The sequence below is a fragment of the Chaetodon trifascialis genome, chromosome 15, assembly GCF_039877785.1.
Source record: "Chaetodon trifascialis isolate fChaTrf1 chromosome 15, fChaTrf1.hap1, whole genome shotgun sequence".
Lineage (NCBI taxonomy): Eukaryota > Metazoa > Chordata > Actinopteri > Chaetodontiformes > Chaetodontidae > Chaetodon > Chaetodon trifascialis.
This window is the reverse complement of record NC_092070.1, coordinates 11,305,098-11,326,990: the sequence shown is the minus strand read 5'-3', so window position 1 is coordinate 11,326,990 and position 21,893 is coordinate 11,305,098. Positions and strand designations below refer to the sequence as shown.

The 21,893-nt window shown below is 42.2% G+C and overlaps 2 protein-coding genes across 2 annotated transcripts in view; one reads left to right on the top strand and one right to left on the bottom strand.

Moving 5' to 3' along the window:
* Positions 1-16,311, bottom strand: part of LOC139344014 (alpha-1,6-mannosylglycoprotein 6-beta-N-acetylglucosaminyltransferase B-like) — a 54,720-nt gene extending 38,409 nt beyond the window's left edge. Inside the window, exons 1-3 of the mRNA XM_070981898.1 lie at positions 15,915-16,311; positions 14,366-14,478; positions 3,818-3,962 (exon numbers count right to left, since the gene is read on the bottom strand). Of these exons, the coding sequence (XP_070837999.1) occupies positions 3,818-3,962; positions 14,366-14,478; positions 15,915-15,982 (326 nt within the window). The 5' untranslated portion in view covers positions 15,983-16,311. The remainder of the gene's footprint in view (positions 1-3,817; positions 3,963-14,365; positions 14,479-15,914) is intronic.
* LOC139344013 (uncharacterized) overlaps positions 1-21,893 on the top strand; it is a 62,035-nt gene that overhangs the window by 33,512 nt on the left and 6,630 nt on the right. The gene's annotated exons all lie outside the window — the stretch shown is intronic.

The window sequence follows — 21,893 nt, the reverse complement described above, 5'->3', positions numbered from 1 at the left end:
CTTCACAGTGAGTGTGAAGTAGTGGAAGAAATGCTAATTGTCTAGAACTTGAGGCGTGAAATCGAAAAAGCTTTTAAACACTGACAGATAATTTATTTGTCGAGATAAAAAAGTAACTCGGAATATTAAAGCGGGACCCCGGGGGAAATAAAAACAGAAGACAATTAGATTGTTAGCAAATGTGTTTCACTGCACTTGACCTCTGTGGCCTGGAAGCTGTTTGCAAAACAATCAGGAACCAATATTTACTAAGGAGAAGGAGATATGGGGGATGAAACTCAGAGGGAATAAAGAGAAGAAGAAGAAGAAGAAGAAGAAGAAGAAGAAGAAGAAGAAGAAGAAGAAGAAGAAGAGCATTTATAATATTCATCACAGTGCAGCGCTACAGTTCCGAGAGATTTTGGAAATCTGTAACATGTCTATGAAACAGAGCACCAGCAAATGATCTGAAACTTTGTTCAGTCCAGAACGTCAGTCCCCGGAGCCCAATTTCATCAAAATATATTCCAAGGCTTGCTACAATATGTGCAGTCTTTCCAGAAACAAGCCCTTGGCACATTAACTGCTCTACAAGGTGCAAACACCAAAGGAGAAGAGATAGCTTTCCAAATGTTTCTGCCTGTGTAACTACCTTTCTGTACAGTCAAAGGAAAGACGCCTGAGAAATGCACTGCGGGAAGCTGCATTAGCGGCTAATGGATTTATGCAATGAACTATAAAATATTCTTGAGACAGAAAAAATATTCTATTTGTTGTCAAAAAAAAAAAAAAATCTGAAGTTTAAAAGTCAGGTTGACTGTAATTGTCATTTTCTGTGCAGCAAGTAATGATCTTCATCGTTGATTAATCCAAAGATTCATTTCTAAATGCATCTGTTAACTGTTGGGTCTAACGTCAGGAAATAGTGGAAAACATTTGGAACCAGTGAATTTGTGGCATTTTTTGCTTGAAATATTACTTACAAAATTAATCGATTATCAAAATTGCTGGTGATCCTTGTAGATGTCACCATAACTAACGCTTATTCACAAAAAGAGGAAAGAGAAAAAAAATTACAAATAGAGAAAACAATTGATTATTAAAACAGTTGGAAATGAGTTTTCAATTAATTGTTTCAGCACTCCAACCTAAAGTTGTAAATTTCTCTAAAATCCCTAAGTGACTGGGTGGAGGCTTTTATTTTGGTGATTTTTTTTGGAAAGAAACTCCTTTTATTTGATTTGCATTTGTTTATGATGTTACACTGTCACACTGAGTTTGGGCACTCGTAAATATTTAGTAGCGATCATCATTTGGAAAACAGTGTGTGTTGCACTCGCTGGTTGAATTTTGCAAGAGGAAAGCTTGTAAATACTTTATGCTTGCAGTTACTGGTGGATCCCATTAAAATGGTGGAAAGTCTTTTGCAGCGTGATCCTCGTCTCTGCTCAACTCAACACATATTCAGGCCCACTGGATATCATCAAAAGTAAACCTTTACCTCAACTTCTGCACATCAACGCATGACTTTAATGATGCGCGCAACTGCATGTGTTATAATCAACCGGCATTCATTCGTCGTACGACCGTATCATTGCCCTGTTTTACATGGAAACAAACACTCCAATGAATGATTTTAATGAGCTTCTCTTGTTGTGTGGTAGTTTTGCTGGGATTTACATTTCTCATTAAACAGCTCTGAATATGTAAACTCAGGAAACTCACAGCAACGAACGGAGCATTGCTGAGCCAGATGAAGATCGAGCAATAAAACTCTGATTTCATTGAGGCAGCGTGTATTTCTGTGCGTGTGCCAGGGGAAAGTAAGCTAAGCATGCTTATATGCATAACTTAACATAATCCTAAACCCCAATTACATTTTTCCAAGTTGCGCCCAGGAGGCAAGTGGTGGCCAAACCTTCTCTTCTGTTCTCCTCTATCCTTTAGAGGAGCAGGTCAGCACAAATTAATTGCCAATTACACAGACGCTCCGGTACAGGAAAATACACACACACAGCAATGATTGTTATGCAGTGGCACAAAAGCTTCGGCTGTCTGTTACAGCAGACACAGTCCTGGTCTCAGACTGAGCCATCGCATATTTACACTGCAGGGACCCGCGTGAGTCTGTCTGCTGTTGAAGAGCATGAGGACAATCTAATTGCTTTTTAACGATATACCAGGTGGGCAAAGCTTTTCCCGCGTAAAGATCTCACACTGATCTCCGGGGTCAACCCTGACCCTGAGCCATACAGAGTTTTTTAATCACCTGAGTGACATAAAATACAGCCAAGAAGTATCAGCATGAGGTACATTTTAACCACCAAGTTGGTTTTAAAACTATTTGGCCTTTGTCACTGTAGCATTTGCAGTTTACTCCCTAAGAAGCCAATTAAATGACAGAACTATATGACTGAGAGTATATCCACGGGGCATTTTGTGGAGAAAATTAAATTCTGTTAGTGTAATATGAAACCGCAGATAAAAATAATGGCATGCGGAGATTTGGCAGGAGTACAATAAATATCTCCCCCCAGGCTTTTGAAAAGTCAGGTCAGGTGAGGTGTGGCACCTCTTCTGTCATTGTTCATTATTTGTAGTCGGCAGCAGTTACACAGAGGCCGGACTAAATTGCAAATGTTATTACAATGCCTTTTAATATGATCAGAGGTGGTTACTGTTATTGTTTGGCAGCGCAGGCTCTATTGAAATGGATTTCAGTGGAGATATTTCCCGGCTGTGAGGAAGAGGGAGGCGATGTCCGGGAGGGAAACGAGCGGCAGAGGCAGAAACAGGAGGGGAGCTTCCTCTCCTCAAACCCTGAGCAGGTGCGGGCACGAGAAAAAAATGTCTGTTGCCACGGCAACCATAGAGCACCCACAACTCAGGGCTGGCAGCAAGACCCCTGCTCTTTTTTTTTTCTTTTTTTTTGATATGACAGTCTCTTTCATTTCTCCAGCTGCCCAGGGAGAGGAATGGGGTTTGTTCCAACACATATCATCCTCTTCAACACCAGGTTTCCGCAGCACGGGTCTCTTTTCACAGCAGGCGCCTACTCCACTGGGATGCTCCAGGGCTCCATACTTGGCCCGCTTCCTTACTTCACACTGTATCTCTAAGGATGTCTTCAGCCTCCATGTTTTTATCTTACCGTTGCTATGCCAATGAATTTAACCTTTAGCACACAGGTGAGAGCTGAACTGAATATTCTGCAGTTCGACCTTGACAGCTTTGAGCTGCTGCTCTTTCCCAGACTTTCAGCATGATTCCATCACAACTGGCAGTGCTACAGCGACCGACTCCAACACTTTCCAGTTTTGCTGATTTAAAAAAGTTAAACGTCCTTGGTCAGTTAAGACTCCTAAGTCGTCAGGCTGGCTCTCACGAGAAAGAGGCCTTTCATAATAATTAGATCATATCTGTGTAAGCCAGAGAACCAGGATATTGATCAAATGCATACATCCTATATGTGATGTAGACCACAGTGATGGTTAAGTATAGCTATCATCAGCAGATTATTTAGTCACTGACATTGAAGACATAGAAATTTTATCCAAATACACATCAGCCCCACCCCATACCTCCAGTGTAGCTTTTGTACTTAGTATGTCTGATGCACAGTTTTTGAAAAGCGCTCCAGTGAGTACCATTGCTTTTAAAGAATGAGAACAAAGTGCTTTTTCACCAGTCTACTCCAATTTCCTCATGTCTGTGCGGATAATACGCAGCCTTCCTCAGACACCTTACACAACAGCACGTTACATTTGCCGGATCTAAAGTGAAACACATTTGACAGGCATTAGAAACCAACCAGACAATGGACACCAAGATGTTGTACCTGTCCAGGGCCGAGCTGAGCTCATCCAGCCTGTGGGTTTCTGTGGTGTTACCCAGTTTAGACAGAGCATCCATCCTCTTCATAATGACCTCCAGCATGTCACTGATTTTCCTCAGCACCCCACGGGATTCTTGGCCACCAAGCACTGAAAAAGACACACACAAATAATATGAGACAAATATTACTAAAGTAAATCATGGAGACTGGTAGGAGTAGGATAAACAGTAAAGGGGGGAAATAGGTCATTCTGGAGAAAAGACCAACTGACGAGGAGTGTGTAATAAATTAGAACAAACAATAAAACTCAAGTGTGGATTTGACAATTTGATGGCACGGCACAGTGTGTTTCAATGTAAAGTCATTTGGCTTTATGGAGACGAGGTCATATGAACAACACAAAACTGCTTGTTGTCTGATTTCCAAAACAACTTTTCTCCAAAATATTTACTGTACAAGCCTTTCAAATTCAACAATGTAGCACAGACTCGCTGAAGGTCACTTTGAAATCCATTTATTTCATGTCCTGTTTTACTGTTGGTTTACTTAGAAACATCACTTCAGACTCTACTTTCTTTGTTCCTCCATTACCAAACCAGCAGGTCCTCAGGGGCCAGCTTCCAGCAAAACACAGGAAGGCAAATTAGTCTGATGGTATTGGTTTTGTCTTCCAGCTCGGCTCAAATTATTAACGACCTGACTGGTGGTAAACCAGAATGATGCTGCCAGCAAACACCTAGTCAATTAACGCGCCTGCAGTTACAAACATTAAGGTCAAAGCAGGTCTCGGACTGCATTGCTTGTGAGTTAAGGTCCTGACCCCGCACTGTTTTCTTTGATCGCATTAAGCACCACACTCAATGCTGAGCGTAATCATTCATACCTAATTGCATCACAGTTCAAAATCACCAACGGGTTCGTGAAGACAGCACAAGCAAAAAGTTGCTTTTGATGAAGAAAATTCAAAGATTCAAGATAAATAATGCCACTCATGGAGCTTGGGAGTGAATTTGTGGCTTGAACCCCCGAGAAAATAGCAGAGACCAACAACAGCCCCGTATTGTTCTTGCGGAGTGTGAGTTAAAATGAAGCCTCACCTCTCGGCGTTCCCTCATCAACTGCATTAGGCTTTAGAAACTGCAATGTGTGTGCACTCACTTCTGCTGTCAGAGTTCATTTGTCACTGACCGGCAGAAAGTCACCTTTCTCTGAAAAGAAATTCTATTACATCACCAGTAAATGAAATAAGGACCAAGCCAGCCACTTCTCCTGGTCTGTGTGTATGTGACTGTGTGTGGGTAGTTTAGGTTTCTACAGGGAAGAAAAGCACTCGGCATCAGAAACAAGAAATTCAGAAACAGTTGCAGCTCAAAAGCGAATTGTGTTAGCCGGAGCCAACACATCCCTCCAAATCTCTTCCCTTTATTGCTTTTACATATTTTCTGTTTCAGCTACCACAGTCTCAGTCATCTCTAAAATATCTTCAAACTGGCCAAAAGACGTCTGCTTTTGAATAATTCAGCAGTTAGACAACTATTTTTCCTTCCACAGACGGCAAGAGAGAGACTAAATTAATTCCCATTCAGGCTCACAGTCTTATAGCAGCAGTTTATCAATACATGTGATGAAGGAGAATGATACAGGATAGGAAAGGAGATGAGACTAAGGAAGGAGCAGAGCACTGTAGGACACAATATTACTGTATTATCCAAGTAAACACAGTCTGAGGCTTTCTGCAGGTAACTGCAAGACCAAACCTTCAGCACCAAGATCTATAGAACCCCCCCCTCCAAACAATTCTACCATTGTTATGTGCCTTTAATTGTGAGGATATCTATAGATTTTCAGAATATTTGCTAAAATCAGAGGATCCTCTACCAGCTACTGTGTACCCGCTGGCTGCACTAAATCTAAACAAAGCCTCTGTGCTATAAAGTGTGGGAAGAACATTTCTTCACAGCAATGCTCCTTGCACACATTGCGCTCGTATATCACCATTATTGAGACCGAACACCCTTCCTACACAGTACATTTTTAGAGCTCAGCCTTATATATGTTTGTAATCAACTGTTCATCAGGCTGCTTTTTACTCTTGCTTCTTGCCCCCTCTCGGGAAACACTGGCTAATGTGGTTTTTCCGATGCACAGTCCGGGGTGCTGACAGTGGTGCAGCAGGAGTTGATGGTATCTATGTGCTAATGCACAGCCTCCTCTGTGTCATTCCTCATCTGCTGGTTAATAAAGGACCAATTTAGCAGCAGCTAATCTCCTTTAACGACTCAATTTCGGAAGTGCCACAGCACAATCGATATTATGAACAAATTCCAATTAGATCACCATTTGCACTGTAGCCTGCACTGCGAAACACTGGCCAACCAGCTACAAACAGCTGCCCATAGAGACTATGCACTGCTGGTGAACCTGTGTCTCAGCCAAAGCCTTTCACCGGTCTTATGTGGCTATATGCAAATTATTTTCCCGCCCTCCCCGACCAGCTCTCACTGTGCTCTCACTTTCCCCGTCACCAGACCCGTCGAAAAAGAGAGTTGCGACCCACTTTGATCTCACCATTACAAGGTCACAGGGTTCATATATCTCTAAACAGCTCCTGTCAACCTGTTTGAACGGTTTCCAGTGAGTCAGCCGGCAGCAGAGACTCCATTTGCAGCAACTTTCAGTAAATACTAATGCATAATATGAAATGATTTCAAGGTTGACTACACTTAAATTCAATATATAATATAATTTTTTCCTGGAGAATGGCGAAGAGACAGCAATAATCAGTTTTTCTGTGTTTAATTTGGGAGAGAAGGAAGGTGGGACTGCTCCCATAACGTAGAATACATTGGCAGTATGTATGCATTTCCATATTTACCGTGCTTCTATGGTCATAATTACTCACATCCTAATCTTATCTTATGTTAAGACGTTCACACAGCATGCACAAGGGAATACAAATGAATGAAAGCAACTGCTCAATTTAGGCAAAGAAAGAAGTGCAATCAATAGTGCAAAATAGGCAAGCAACTGCATTCAAGCAAATATTTAAATATTTTTTCTTTAAAGAAACTCATTCAACCCTCTACAGGGAGAGACGGTGGAAGAAGACACTGTTCAAGTGTTCAAAATAGCCACTGCAGTCTTACACTAGCTGTTTGTAGGGAAAGTCCAGTTTTCATAGGCACAGTATCTATCAGGCAGGACCAGGGCTAAACCCTGATCATGGACGAAGCATTTATGCCTCACTCATGTCCACTTTGTTCCTCCACCCATGGTCCACTCTTTTGTTGGTCGTGCTAGATGCAGGCCTTGATGTCATGGCCGCCGCTCACAAAACTAACAAGCCATTATCTTATAATACACATCCACTAAAGCTGGCTACATCAAATACCACTATTGACTACATGAGAGGTCAGCTAATGCCTGAAAATGTGAAAAAAAAGCTGTCTTTTTATAAATCATCCAGGCGAGCGTGCTTGGGAACATTAAAAATGAATGGGGATCAGTGCAGGTCTGCCCATCAACTGATCCCCACGCTGTCACACATTCTCCTAATTCTCTCATCTGCTCTGCAGTTAAACCGTATGCACTGCCCTCCAGCTGCAGTTCTCCACCAGATGGTCCACTGGGCCGTTGCAGTGTTCGAGTCGTTTGTCTGCTCGTTGCTGAATTCTGCTCGTCAATGACCTCAGCACACTTTGCTCTGACCTCACCTGTTCAGTCTGAGTCATGCTTTTAAGCCCTCACCCTGAGCCAATGCAGCCTAAGCATTTTACATGACTAACACATTAGTATTTTGATAAGCTTAAAAAAAAAAAAACATCTGAGTGTTACATCTCCAAGTCAGACGCCAACAGGTGCCACCGCTTTTATTGATCGATCCGTCCAAGGTTGATTTAGATAAGGCCTCTAAAAAATGATCTTGGTCAAACAGCATTAAAGACTGAATATCTTTCTTGAGACATCAAAGATTCAGCATATTACATTCAATCCCCACGTCCTTGGATTTTAAATAGTGATACTCAATTGATTTACAGAGAGCCATAGTGAATCACTTCACAAACAGAATCATTTTTACAAAGAGCAGTGGCACCACCTCAGCCCTCATGCAGAGTGTGGATTAAGACGCTGCTTGACACAATCTTGGACGGACGATCCGGACATAGAATCGCATTTTTCCCCGAGATGCTCCAATATTCAGATGATGGATGTAATTTCTGCACAAAGTATATCTAATTTATTCCCTGTTGAGATAAAATAGCAGAATACCGTAACTTAATATGCTGCTTTAGTCAACCTTCTCTTTAAATAAGGACAATGAGCAGCACTTGCAAGGAAAGCTCATGAGCCGTCAGCCACAAACACACACACAAAACTGCCACAACAAAATAACTGATGTAAGAAATAAGCAATAAAGTTGCTGCAATAACACCAGTCTCACCTTATTTCTCCAGGAAAATGAAATGACCAACAGCACAAAGACCATAAGACCACTTCAGATCTACTGTTCAGCACCTTGATTACATAGGTGGGTGCCCAATATAACAGAATCTACATGTGGACAGGAGGAAAAGAGTCTTCTTCACTGTTATCACACGTGTTTTGAGTGATGGAGACGTTTTTCCAACGGCAGCATCAACAGAATCCAATAAAACATATAGTTCTGTAAGACCTCATGGACAATTGATAATAGCAGTGTGTCATATTCAGTATAAATGAAAAAAAGATTGGCAGTATGGAGAGCCAAAAAAATAAATCCTGTCATCTCTTACATGCCTGCTGGCTGCCTAGTTTTCTTCATGGGCGAGCTGAGGGTCAGACCTCTCTATCTCACCTGTCACCAGGATAAATTCACATCTTCCCTCCTGCTCTGCGCTCTGACATGCACATGCACAGACAGACCTTTCCCTGCCACTCCTAATTCAAATATTCATTACAGAAAAGGCTGATTTAGATTGAGTTTCTCTCTTCTTTTTTTGGCTGCCAGATCCAGAAGCTATTAGAGCTGAAAAACCTCCGTCACTTATCCTCTGTGCGGCTCCAGCCTCTTATTGCGTCTGACAGCCTGGAAAAGGGAAGAAACTCGCACTATTTTTTAAAACGTGGCTCTCTGTAGCTTCAATTAAAACCTGAATCTTTTTTCCTGAGTTGTTTCTTCTGACCCTTCCCACAGTATTTAGGCTAAGACGTTTACTTTGAAGCATAGTGATGTTTGTGCACTGAAAAACTGCAGCCTACTGTTTATTGATCCACCACAGCTTTAAACCATTAAACTGTCATTTGATTTTCGATATATGGGTTGTGTAGACTTTTGAAGGGGAAGAAAGGCTTATTTAGATACAGAGTTCAAAGTCTGCTCATATGTATACCTTTACTAAAAACCCATTGTACCTAAAAACACGGCATACAATCATTTTCCAGGACGGGAGTTTAGTAGTTTTATTCTCTTTTATGCTCTATTCTCAGATTTTGCAGAACCATAAAAACATGATGAGCATTTGCATAAACATATTTCCTGTTTTCACACACACACACACACACACACACACACACACACACACACACACACACACACACACACACACACACACACACACACACACACACACACACACAAAATCTTGCATGAATGCAAGACACAACAAGAATAGAAAATGCTACATAAACCGAGTCTGGAAGTGAATTTCCTGACCCAGTTTGCAGCTCATGATCGACAACACATTTGCTTCAAAAGAAGCTGAAATCGACCTGCCTACCACACTCACTTCAAGTTCATATTATACAGTGATAGAGACGGTGTGTTGTCGCTTTTCAAATTAGTGGCCAAACTGTCTGTGGATTAATTACTTTGAAAGTGATTGTCTGGTAACATTTACAGTGCACATTTTCACTATTAACTAGTTGCTTCTTAGCATGTATATTAAGAGTTAACTCAGCCATTAACCCAGAGTTTTCCCTCAAAGACCTCCTAATTACTGCTTATTCAGAGTAATAACCCTAACCCCCAGAATAAGGCATTAATAAGTGCTTAACGATGAGTACTGAAGAGCCAATATGCTACTAATATGCATGCTGATATGTCCATGTGCACGCAAATCCTGCCTGGCCACCAACAGATAAAAAGGTAATAATGTTGCAGCAGCTAATTTACAGAGTGGCAATCAAAACTAGTGGTGCTACTTCGTATGCCACTGTTTCCCCCAGGAAACAATGCAATCAAGCGATGGGTCGACGTCGGCGTGTCTACACACAGTATTAAACATACACTGAGCGCTTCTTAACAGTCATTGCTGTACGACTAATAAGCGGCAGTGGTGACAACAGTCTGTCTAAAACGTCTCTCTTGATGTGAAACAATGCCACTAACATCAAAAGCATCATTTATTTAAAGCATAATAAAAAATGCTGATTGCCACAAAGCCATAAACAACAAAGCAATCCGAGACACGCCTGCAGCTGAATCTTGTCGAGTGTCACTGCCCGCTTCAAACAACAATCAGTACAACCTCTGTTGTTGTACCTGCCTCGCAATCCAAGAGAAAATCACTGGTCTTTCCACAAGGTGACAGCAGCATGAGACAGAGTGAACAATGAGCATTTCTTATTCACACCTCTTTTTTTTGCAGAGGCGCAAAGCCAGGCAGTCAGGCACACATTCATTTCCAGTTATTCTAATCTACCGGTGAAGTTCCATCAGTAGGCAAAGGTCAGTTTATTCTGTTCATAACATCTACAAACACTGGATAAGAGCGCTTCTATTTCGGGCAGATTAGTTATCCCCTTTCTCATTTCAAACGAAAAACTGAAGTTCACCGCTTTGGTAGACATGCAAACGCCACACCACAAACGCGATGTCCATTAGGACTCATTTCCACGCATCGCATAGTGAAGTCTGCTGAGGCGTGAAATAAAAAAGTTCTGTCAGTGTGAAAGGATCGCAGTCAACAGGATAGTGAACATGATGCTCCTTGCACACCTGATGCTCTGCTCAGTGATGGATTCAAATTTGGCAAAGGCAGGTTTTCTTTTACCTTTGTATCATTTCAGCAGTGCAGCCACCAGCATGTGAGAAGAAATTTCAACATATATTTATAGCAATATGGATTCAGCACGACAAATATAAAAGGAGCAAATGTAAGAGTTTGAATGGGTAAAGATTTAAGCTTTAGGTGAGAGATGCATTACTCTGTTTTCAGCAAAATATGTTTTCCCGTAATTTAGAAGATGTAGGTTTAAAAAAAAAAAAAAAACTCAGGTAATGGGGCTTGCAGGTTGGAATAGAAAATGCATTAACATCTGAACCATTAGTCTTGCTCTGACCGGGTTAAGACTTGAAAGCATCCAAGGCCCATTTCTCCCTTTGTGGCAAAGCTGCATTAAGACCTCGGTGGTAAAAAGACACACTGTGAAGGTGGTCTTCAAAGAGCTTATTAGAAAGCCACAGTGCACCTCTGGAGCCTTTAAGATATCTAGGATCAAATGCCTCCGCCTTTCATGCTTCCCACTCTGGTAGAAATAGTCTCCCTCTGCCCCCCCTCCCTTACTTCTTTTCCACATCATTAGTTTCCTGTACCTTCAAAGGGACGTGAAGAATGAAATGCATGCATTTTAAATCTGGATATTGCTTACAGTAGTATCCCAGTGCAACTAAGTGGTATTCTAGAGTGTCAAAGAGTGCACACTTTGATACACAGTAATATAATAAACAGTACATAGAAATCTATAATTCTGCAGTAAATAGATCCTGTGGAAATCTGGAAAGAAGGTGTAAGAGTCTTGATGCATCTTAGATAAAAAAATTTTTAGAGAGACAGAGCTGGAGAGAAACATTTAAAAAGAGAAAAGTGGAGGGGGACAGAAAGGCAGGGAGAGAAACAGCAGCAGTGAGACAATAATTACATATTTTTCTTCAAACCTTTTGCTCTCCAGACAATTGTTGCCATTCACAAGACGGGCACTAAACGAGGCAGTGGCTGCTCTCAGCACAGCCTGGCCATTTTGCTTACCCTTTCAGATTCAAAATAGTGCGGATGTTAAGGTGCCCCCGCTGCTTCTCTGACATTTCTACATTTCCTGCATGAGTGCATGTCGCACACATGTTGGTGCACAGGCTGACAACATGGGTGCAGGTGCATGCGTGCTCCGCGGCTCTCCGCACCGTCCAGCAGCAGAGGCTGGATGGGTGTTTACAGTTAGTGCCATCAAGGTCCACTGAACAGTTCATCCTCGCTCACTCATATTACGCGAACTCCCCATGCCGCTAATCCTCATTCCCAAACATGCACATGTGCACAAACACACGTACGCACTCTGGGGGTGAGAATTTGCACAGACTGGCTCTCCCTGGTCAGCGGCGAGGCAGTGTTTAATGAGCTCGAGGCCCGATGCCTTCCCTTGACTGCAGCCTATGACTGGTTAATTAATCAGACAGCTCTCTTGTTTTCCACCCCCCCCCCCCCGCTTGATCTCTCCTTCACCCCAAACCAGCTCTGCATACACTAGTTTGTAAATAGGTGAAATCCTTGGAATTGTATCCCATGATGACACCTGCATAACTTACATGCACCAATTTTCCCCAGGAAGGGCTCCAGCTGTCTTTTGGCAATAAATAAATAGATCGGCAATGATTTCTTGAAGTAAAACAAGGACAAAACTGAAAACTCCCTGGATTAAATCGGAGGTTTCAAGTCCCGCATCAAGAAAACTGACTCGTGCCTTTATTTCAAGCCGACTCGATTATTGTAATGCACAATTCACAGCTCATTCAAAACTCTGCAGCTCGGCTATTAACCAGAACCAAGAGCAGAGAGCACATCAGTCCAGCTTTAGCTGCTCTTTTGTAACATTCAGAATTGATTTTAAGGTCACCCTCCTTGTATACAAAGCCCTTAATGGACAAGGACCAAGCCACATCGCTAAATCCCATCCATCGTTCACCATTTGCCTTAAAGAACGCTGTGATCATCTGCTGCTGGTCTGCTGGAGGTTTCCAGCAACAGTTGAAAAAAAATTGAGGATGCAGCCTTTGTCCATTACGCCCTGAAGCTCTGGAACAAACTATGTACAGATATGAGGGAAGCAGCTCGCTGAATATTTTTAAAAGAAACCTAAAAACTCTCCACTTTAGCCTTCAACTAGAAAACTATGTTGTTTTCTCATTCTGTGTGCTAATTTTATTATCATCATTACTCAGTGGTTTTATTACCATCTCATATTATGCATTCTATTTTCATACTTATTTTTTTATTTATTTTCACTACTATTATCAAGTGGGTTTTATTCTCCATCTTATTTTAAATTAATTTTCTATCCCTTTTTTATGTTTATCCTTAGTCTTTTTTAACATGAAGCACTTGTTGCATGTGATGTGCTTGTTGTAAAGCACTTTCAGCTGGATTTCTTCTATGAAAGGTGCTATACAATTAAAGTTTACTATTTTTATTATGACTATGTGCCAATATTAGTCCAGTCATTCAAGTGAATCAGTCAAAACCAACACTATCTTTAGATCTTACACAACCACCACGAGGCCACATGCTGGTCAGTGATTGGCCCAAAGGTGGAATGCATTATTCATTTATTATAAATTTAGATCAGCGTAATATTTTCCGTACAAACTCCAAATAACGGGCGTCCTTGGATGGGTTCTGATAGATGGCAGCGTGGCTTCTCCCCGTGCCAGCTGGTACCCGTCACAGAGGATGACACGCAGCGTCAACCTTGTGCCATGCAGAGATAAAAGGTGAGAGACAATAGTCCAAAAGCTAACACTGACTCTCCCAAATGGCTGCTGCTGTAGTGATTTATATGCAGAGGCACATAGCGCAAACACAGAGAACGTGCTGAGAAAGATAACAGGTTGCTCTCAGGGAGGGGGTCTCTGAAGTGTTTCGGACTTTGTTTCTAGCTTTGATTTGTTGATCTCCGCGAAGGCAAGGTCAATGTTGCTAGCTACTACTACACCTGAGCGGCCATTTGGACTTTTTTTGAGAAACAATTTGATTTATCAGAAAGGAAGTCATCAATAAGACCTTTTTATCACTAAAACAAGTACTGTTACTTTCACATTTAAATCCTCCTCCCAGAGTGATTCCTGTTTGCAATAACCTATTTTTGCTTGATTGAGCTTTCCACATGAATCCCAATGGGGAACTACTTCCTCTACATGATGAATTTTGTGTCTCTGCTTTATTCACCTACATGAGTCAACATAACCACAATATCAGTATTCACAAAACTCAAGCTCTACAAATAATCAGCCAACTACTATAAATGAGTTCATGTAGGTCAGGACGGAGCCATGTGGGCACTGAGCAGAGATGAAAGCAGGTGTAAAAAAAGATGGAGGAATGAGAGGAGAGAGCAGCTTCTCCGTGCGACAGTGCCCCCCCAACGCACTCCCGATGAGCAAAGTGAGTCAGCCCACTGGCGGCAATCAAGGAAGCCCCGTGAAGCTCTCAGCATGTTCCCAGCCTGTTCATTACCAGCGCAGGGCACAGCCGCTGTAGTAACAGGCGACCAAGCAGCAGTGACATGCAAACCCAGGCTTACCTTCGGCCCTCACGGTGAAGGGGGAATCTCCGGGTCTCTTGGCTGAGAACTGGCCCCCGAGAGAGGTCATTAGAAAGCACAGGCTGAAGAAGCCAATCCCCACCACGAAGATCCTGCAGACAAGAGGGTGATTACATCACACGAGAGAGTGACAAGGTTCGAGCTCATGAGGCAGACAAAGAGTGACAGTAGAAGAAGAACATTATGAAAAAAGGCATGTGTGCAAGAGAGTTCACTTGGAGGCGAGCTCTTTGAGACAGCATCACTCTAGGACCTTTGTGAAGCTTTATGGAGCGTGGACATATTTCCCAAAGTTCATGTTGTACCAATGAACCCACAGAAAAGCATTGTGTTCTCGCTTGACTGTGTCGGCTCAAATGAACCATCACATGGATGGGCTGTCTGCATCGCGCTGTGCTCAGTGAGCTAACATCCCAAATAAAAGCATTAAAATACAGGCGAATGGCTGCAGGGTTTTTTTTTGGGGGGGGGGGGGGGGGGGGGGGGGGGGGGGTCAGTGAACATTTCTCAAGTTCTCCCGCTTTGAAAACAGATGCTTTGGATCAATTTGTTGAAAACAGCTCGTCTCCAGGAGTCGAAATGTTTGGAAACAATCCTTTTGGGGGGGGGGCAGGACAGATTGTCACATTTCCATTCTGTACACCACAGCTTGCTTTCTTGAATTAGCACAAGGCAGACAACTGCCAACAGAGAGGCTGCAGACCCTCATCGAGAGCCCGAGTGAATGATGGCGCCATATTAGTATCTAACATGTGAGGTAATGGTGAAAAACTGGGATGTGATGTTCAGGGACGCCTGCGTGCTGTGAGAGAAAACACAATACTTCTGATTCTGCAGCAAGGCCTCTTCTCTGCCATTCACTGAGCTGAGTGTGAGAGGTGCTGGCCTGGAGCCCTGACAGACCATAATGTGGTAACACTGCGTTTACTCAGAAAGCTGTAAAACATGAGGGAACTTCACACCTGACAGTGGCTGCCTATCCTGGCCTGCACACCATCACTGCCAGTGGTGAGCACTCATTCCTTAATGAGTCCTGGGGCTTGTGCATAAAATATCTGGTTAAAGCCAGTAGTTAGTTTTAAGGAGTTAATGACTTTGCGGCCGCTTGATCTGCCTTCGCTGGTCTCCAGCTGAGGGAGGTGAAACTTTTAGCTGAGTAAGCAAACGTTAATCACGTTACAGCACAGCGGGCTCCTCGTTGCTCCAATTAAAACCAATGCGCTGAACTTGCACGATTTTGCAGAAAATTGTAGAAAGCAATAATTATACGTGACATCAAGATATGCATTAAATGTTTACATGGCGACTTAAAAACTATCGATTTTGCATCTTAGTATTTTTCCCTTTAATGGTGCAGAGTATTATTATTATTATTATTATTATTATTATTATTATTATTATTATTATTATTATTAATAATAATAATAATAATAATAAACGTCACAATGTATGAAATTAGCCAAGGAAATGTAATCTACTGTCAACATTTTACTCGTCAGTGAATAGAGAAAAGGTTTCCCATTCTTACCTGAACGGTTTGAAAGTGAGAAGACATCTCCTCACCATAATGAAAAGGTCGGAGCTGGTTGCAATCATTTTCCACACACGCAAAAAGCGCCGGATCTCCTTAACATTGTGCAAGTCTGTGTGGCAATCAGCGTCAAAAGCGTAAGTTTGGGCCGGAGAGCCGAGGCGAACAGGCACCAGCGGTCCGCTGCGTGAGAACAACTTCAGCGGGAATCCCGGCGGTGCGTCCTGAAGCGGCGGGTCGACAGTCCTCCTTCAGGTCCTGCGGAGGAGTAAATAGGAACAACAACAAGGACAAAAAGTGTGACTGTCCTTTAATCACGTCTCACTGTATCCCTGATCAAAGTCGTGGAGCACAATAACACAGGACCGCTGACTTCCTTGAATTCCTTGAAACTGACTGAGTCTCTTTCTCACTGTTTGAGCACCTCTTTGGCCTGATAGCGCCATCTAATGATTCAGACTGGAAGACGTATTTCATTTGTGTGTGTGTGTGTGTGTGTGTGTGTGTGTGTGTGTGTGTGTGTGTGTGTGTGTGTGTGTGTGTGTGTTTAAGAAAGCAGAGTATGGATGAAGAAACAGACAGAATTAATAAAAGCATCTCAATCCAATCCAAGTTGTAAAAGTCAGATTAAGGTCAGTGTTAGTGATGTTCTTCATGACGTGCAGTGTCTGAGACTGTGTAATCTGATCTAACGATATATTAATTTAGCAAAAAAGATCACTGCGTATACACACACAATCAATCTGTGTAATCTATCGATGACATGCAATGATTTTCAAAATACATTCGGCACAATTTCTGATATTGTACATCGTTCATTCACTTTCACTTCATTCCGCTTCACAGTTCAGCACCGCGGACAGCTCCGACTGAGCGGCGGCAAATTGACAGCAGCTCAGCAGCGACCCCCAGCGGACTGAACGCAGAATACACTGAAACAACTGCTGAATTCAAGGGGAGCAGTAAATCTCATTTTCGTAAGGAAAACATCACTAATCTTCATGTAAATGTGAAAATAATGATTGGCCCGTCTTTGTGAGATATTTAAATTAATTCGGTACCTCCCTGATTAAAAGGAAATGTTGGCTTCTAATAAGTATTACATTAACAAGGCTGATCAATTCAGTTTTGTTACATTATTGAAGAGTTGGAGTTAACACACAGTACAGATGCTGCTGTGGTGGCTTTCGCATCGATTGAATGAAATCTGGCATGAGTACAGACGGGCTTTTGTCATTTAAACTGCGTCATATTTGTGAGCATGTCTTTAAAAGAACTGTGGATGAAAACATATAAAAATAAAACAGGACTTAACTTCAGTGTAAATCTAATGATTTACACTGAAGTCAAGTCCTGTTTTATTTGAAATGAGAAATGAGAGACATCAAAGGACGAAACACACAGAAAGGTCGTCTCGGGCCGCATCCACTGTTGGCCTAATGGACAGCAAGCAGCAGCATCCTCTGTTGCCGTGACAACTGTTTCCACTCTTGCTACCATGTTGGGCCTTGGCTCTGCCTGTCACTGCTGTTGCCTCTTGGCCCACAGCCTGGTGAGAAGGATTCTGCTGACATTACAAGGCCGGCCTGAGATTTAAAATGCACCGCTGATCAGCTCGCACTCACGCACTGTCAGATGACAACATGGCCGGTCTTCACCTGTCAGGCCGCAGGGCTTCATTGCAGGACCGAATGACAGAAAACCTCAGCAAGATACTGGTGAAGGAAAGCAGGTTATGCGTGTGTGTGTCGGATTGACAGAAACATTCCTTTAATTCGAAAGAAGCATCTACCTTTGTTCATTGAAGCTGACCCTATGGATGAGAAGATGAACCCTCATGCCACCCATTGAGAGTTTGGCCGAGGACACCAGCAGCACCCTCTCAGGATATCTCTCAAACTTTTTTCTTCCTTTCATGTCTTTTTCTTTCCTCCATCTTTTGAGAAATCCTTGTCTATATCGTTGGATTTTTCTTCTTGCTCTTTAGTAATTGTCTCCTGCTTCACGTTGGCCTCTCTGCCACTGCATTATCCGCAATATTTGTTATCTCACTGACAAATAGAGCCTCGCTGTTTTAGTCCCCCTATCTTCCTCTCTGCCTGTATATTTGTCTCTTGAGTATCCACTGGCACGGCAGTTTCCCTCTCTCACTCCCACAGTTTGATTTGGACTCCCTCTGCTTTACTGAGGCTTCACAAAAGGAGACGCCCAAGGACAAAGAACTCTTAAAAAGTATCGCCTTTAAACACCGTATTTGTATTTAACAGAGAGATATGCTGCACATCTGGGAAAAGTGGAAAATACAGGCTCAGGTGTTATAAATCGGGAGAAAAATCAAATGCACGGAGCACTGTAGGTTTGATCACAGCAGAAATAAAACCCAGACATACAGTGAATCTTTAGTATATCTGGTGTTTTTACTATTGTTTGTCTGCCAGCAATGTGGGAGAAAGTCATGAGCTGAATGCTAAGCAGGGCAGTTCTCAGTACTTGGGCCCACATATCTTTCATTCTTTGCTGAGCTTCACTCAAAGCAGCTAAAAAAACAAAGACTCTGACAAAAAGTTCCTGTCTCCAGTGCCCTTCTCTGGACTCGACCTCCATCATGTTGGTAGCGAGAATGCCATAATAGTTACTGTAAGTGTCTGAGTAAAGGCAGGGTAATTATGGGCTTTCAGGGGAAAGAAAGCTTTCTGTGCATTTAAATATGATGCAAACAAAGGATGGCAAACACTCATTTAACAAAGTGGCTAGGAAATGATTTTAGTGACACTCAAGTTCATGCACGGTTGATTTTTGAGACTTTTGGTTTGTTTCAGAAGAATTGGCTGTGACTAAAACCTGAAGAAAGGACAAACAGAGAGGTCAGATATCAGATATTGGAGGCCGTCTGAAGACAAACAGTAAACGCTTATCCTTTAGGATAATATTACTGACATTATATTATTATGTCAGAGTTGACATGCTGTACTTTATTTTTCTCACACACCCTGAGAGCCTCTTACAGATAAACACAGGTACTGTTTTTTGTTCCAATGAACGGTTCCTTCTATTGAACCGCATGTTGTTTGTAAGTGTATATTGTTCAGTTTCTTCATATACCTCAACTGTCACTCTTTCAGTTTGTATGCTACCACGCTAACAGAAACTGGATGTTTCAACCCTTTTATTTCTTTCAGTTAAGCAGTTTCCTGGCGAGTTAAGGCCTGTAGAAGAAAATCTTGGACCCTGTACAGACATTCTCTGTAGCCCTCTCCCCAAATCCACATCTTGCCATTGTATCATTGCGGGCCCGCCCAGTGTGACGCCCCTGCGTAGCTAACTAGCTATTTCAACCATTCATCCATACTCTTAGGTAACTATTTTAGCCATTTAGACCTTATTTTTATATAGTGCACTCTTTCAACCATTTATCCAGTGCCTTTATATAACTTACTATATAAGCCATTCATCCATTGCTTTTAGTTCAACTCGCTACTTTAACCAACTTGTGCCATTGAACTGAGCCGCACTGCTTTTTGCCATTGACTGACTCCACCCGCGAACACTTGAAAGACATGATTTTATGTAAAGTCTTTATTTCCATCTCTCCAACCTGCCACCAGCAATGCATGATGAGTTGTTTCTCAGAAAGGAGCTCTCAGCACGTATCTCGCCTCTCACTGATGGATCACCTGCTTTGCATCGCCATAAATGTCCATAACGGCCATTAATGTAACTGAGAGTGATGCACAGCACTTGTGATGCTCCAGTATTGGTGCTGAAAACGTAGATATAGTCTTGATGTTCATTTATGCAGCTCCATCAAGACTGAGATCCATTAAACTCTTAATAGCGGTGCATGAAATAGCAAATGAGCTAAAAGATGTGTGAAACTGACATCTTACAAACCCCAGGGTCCAACAGAGAGGATCTATGAATCTTCGTCGCCACGTCTTTCTCCTCTCTCTCCTCCCTCTGCAGAGGCTTTCACGCTTAAGTAACAATTTAATAAAATATATACTTGCATACTTAAATACTTAAAATGCACTCCTCAACAACAGTTTCAGAGCGAGTGTGTACATTCTGTGTGAGTGACTGTATGTGCAGAGCAGCGCCTCGCACGGCATTTTCAAGGTTTCTGGGGTTTTCTTTGTCACCGTCATGCTGCACTGCATGAAAAGAGCTGCATCTGTCAACATGTGGGAATTCTAAAAACAGGTGTGAGCTCACGTTCTCTCTTACTCAGGGGTCCGCGTATATAAACAGATCAAAGCTGTGTGAAAGGCAGACTTCCCAGAAAACCCTGCATGCATTTGTTTTTTGGAAGACTGGTGGTATTTTGGGGGAAATTGAAGTTTCCAGTGAGTTGACTGCTGGTCAGGTTCACTCATTGCATGCAGAAAGACATACTGCTCTTTGTGCTATATTCATGTGACCGCTGCACTAATAAGCTGCATTACAGTTCAGCATTTTAAAGAATGAAACACATTACAAGCTCATGAAATATTAAGGACGGTAGCTATATTGGTGCACATTATGCAGACTATGAAATGTAAGCACAAACAGCGTGCACTCATATCTTGATCAGATTTGCCGTCTGACTGTCCTCAAAGGTAGCCCACGTCCAAATCAGTAACTTGCCACTGTTCTTGTAATGATGAGTATTAGCTGTGTTAGCAACATTGGCTCTGATCTGTATCCTTACTGAGGACTTGAGGAAAACTTCACTGCACACTGGATGGACCTGAACTCTTTAAGATGTTTATCTGCCATCACGTTGTGTTTCAGCTCAAAAAAAGAGGAAATAATATGAAGACTGAACTCCTCTGTGCTGTGTCTTAATATGAGTTGTACAATATCCCATTGAAGTGGGAAGGCGTAAAACTGCAGACAGACATGGATATCCTCAAGTTTGCAAGACTTGTGAAGTGAAAACAGCGCAGTAACCTTGAACTTTTTAAAAGAGCTCAAATTAAATGAAAAGCATTTAGAAAAACACAGGGTTTGTAAGGCTGCGCCTGTGTTTGCTCAGCCTTCATGCTGTGGTGCACCGTGGAAGCACACATCAGTTTCATTCATTTTGCAAACCGGTGCTGGCAGAGTGAAATGGTTCTCATCAGTTCTTTGGCACAGGCAGGATCTTGACACATTAAAGAAAATCTTTCCCACCACTACAGACTTTGTTTTCTACTCCTCTTGTCTGTCTTTCACTCAGGAGGAACACATTTTCAATAACCCCAAGCTGAACTGCTTTCAACTCTGACATATCTGAAAAATAGTCTGGCAATTTTCTGATTGTTTCGATTTACAAGAAAATGCTGTTTCACTTACGTACCTCTCTCAGTCTGTCTGTCTTTGTTGTGACTCCAGTTGCTCTTGTTTGGCCATTCCTCACCTGTCCACCAGGTGTCCTCATTGTGCTCCCTGGCCCTGCACACCTGTGACTCATCACTGATCAGCCCTGACCTGCTGCTTCATTTCCCAGCTGCTCCACATCTCCAATTACTGTCTGTGTGTTAAGACAGGAGGGTACTTTTTGGCTGCTGTTAGCCAGAATGTTTAATGGCTTTATTATTTTCACACATGCCTGCCTGCATCAACCTGTCTGGACACCATCTACCTATTCTCGCCAATTTTCCCTCAACACAAAAATCATTTCTGGTCTTGTTATCAATAGTTATGTGATGGAATGCGTGCTTGGCTCTAACTGCAAATGTCTTAATATTTGTGCATGCAAATGTACTTTTGGGAAATTAGCTGAACTAATTATAAGTCATTTTAATAATAGTTGAACTTTAACCTTAAACCCTGATGGCACCTCTGATGTACTGTTTTTACAGCCAGACAGAGGTATTAACTCATCTCTATTGCAGTTTTTATGTCATACTTTGGTGTGTCTCCATGCTTCAGATTAAGATAGATTTTGTCCACTGTGTAAAATAAAGAAGAAACACACAACAAGCATTTCTCAAACTATAAACTTTACTTTATTTC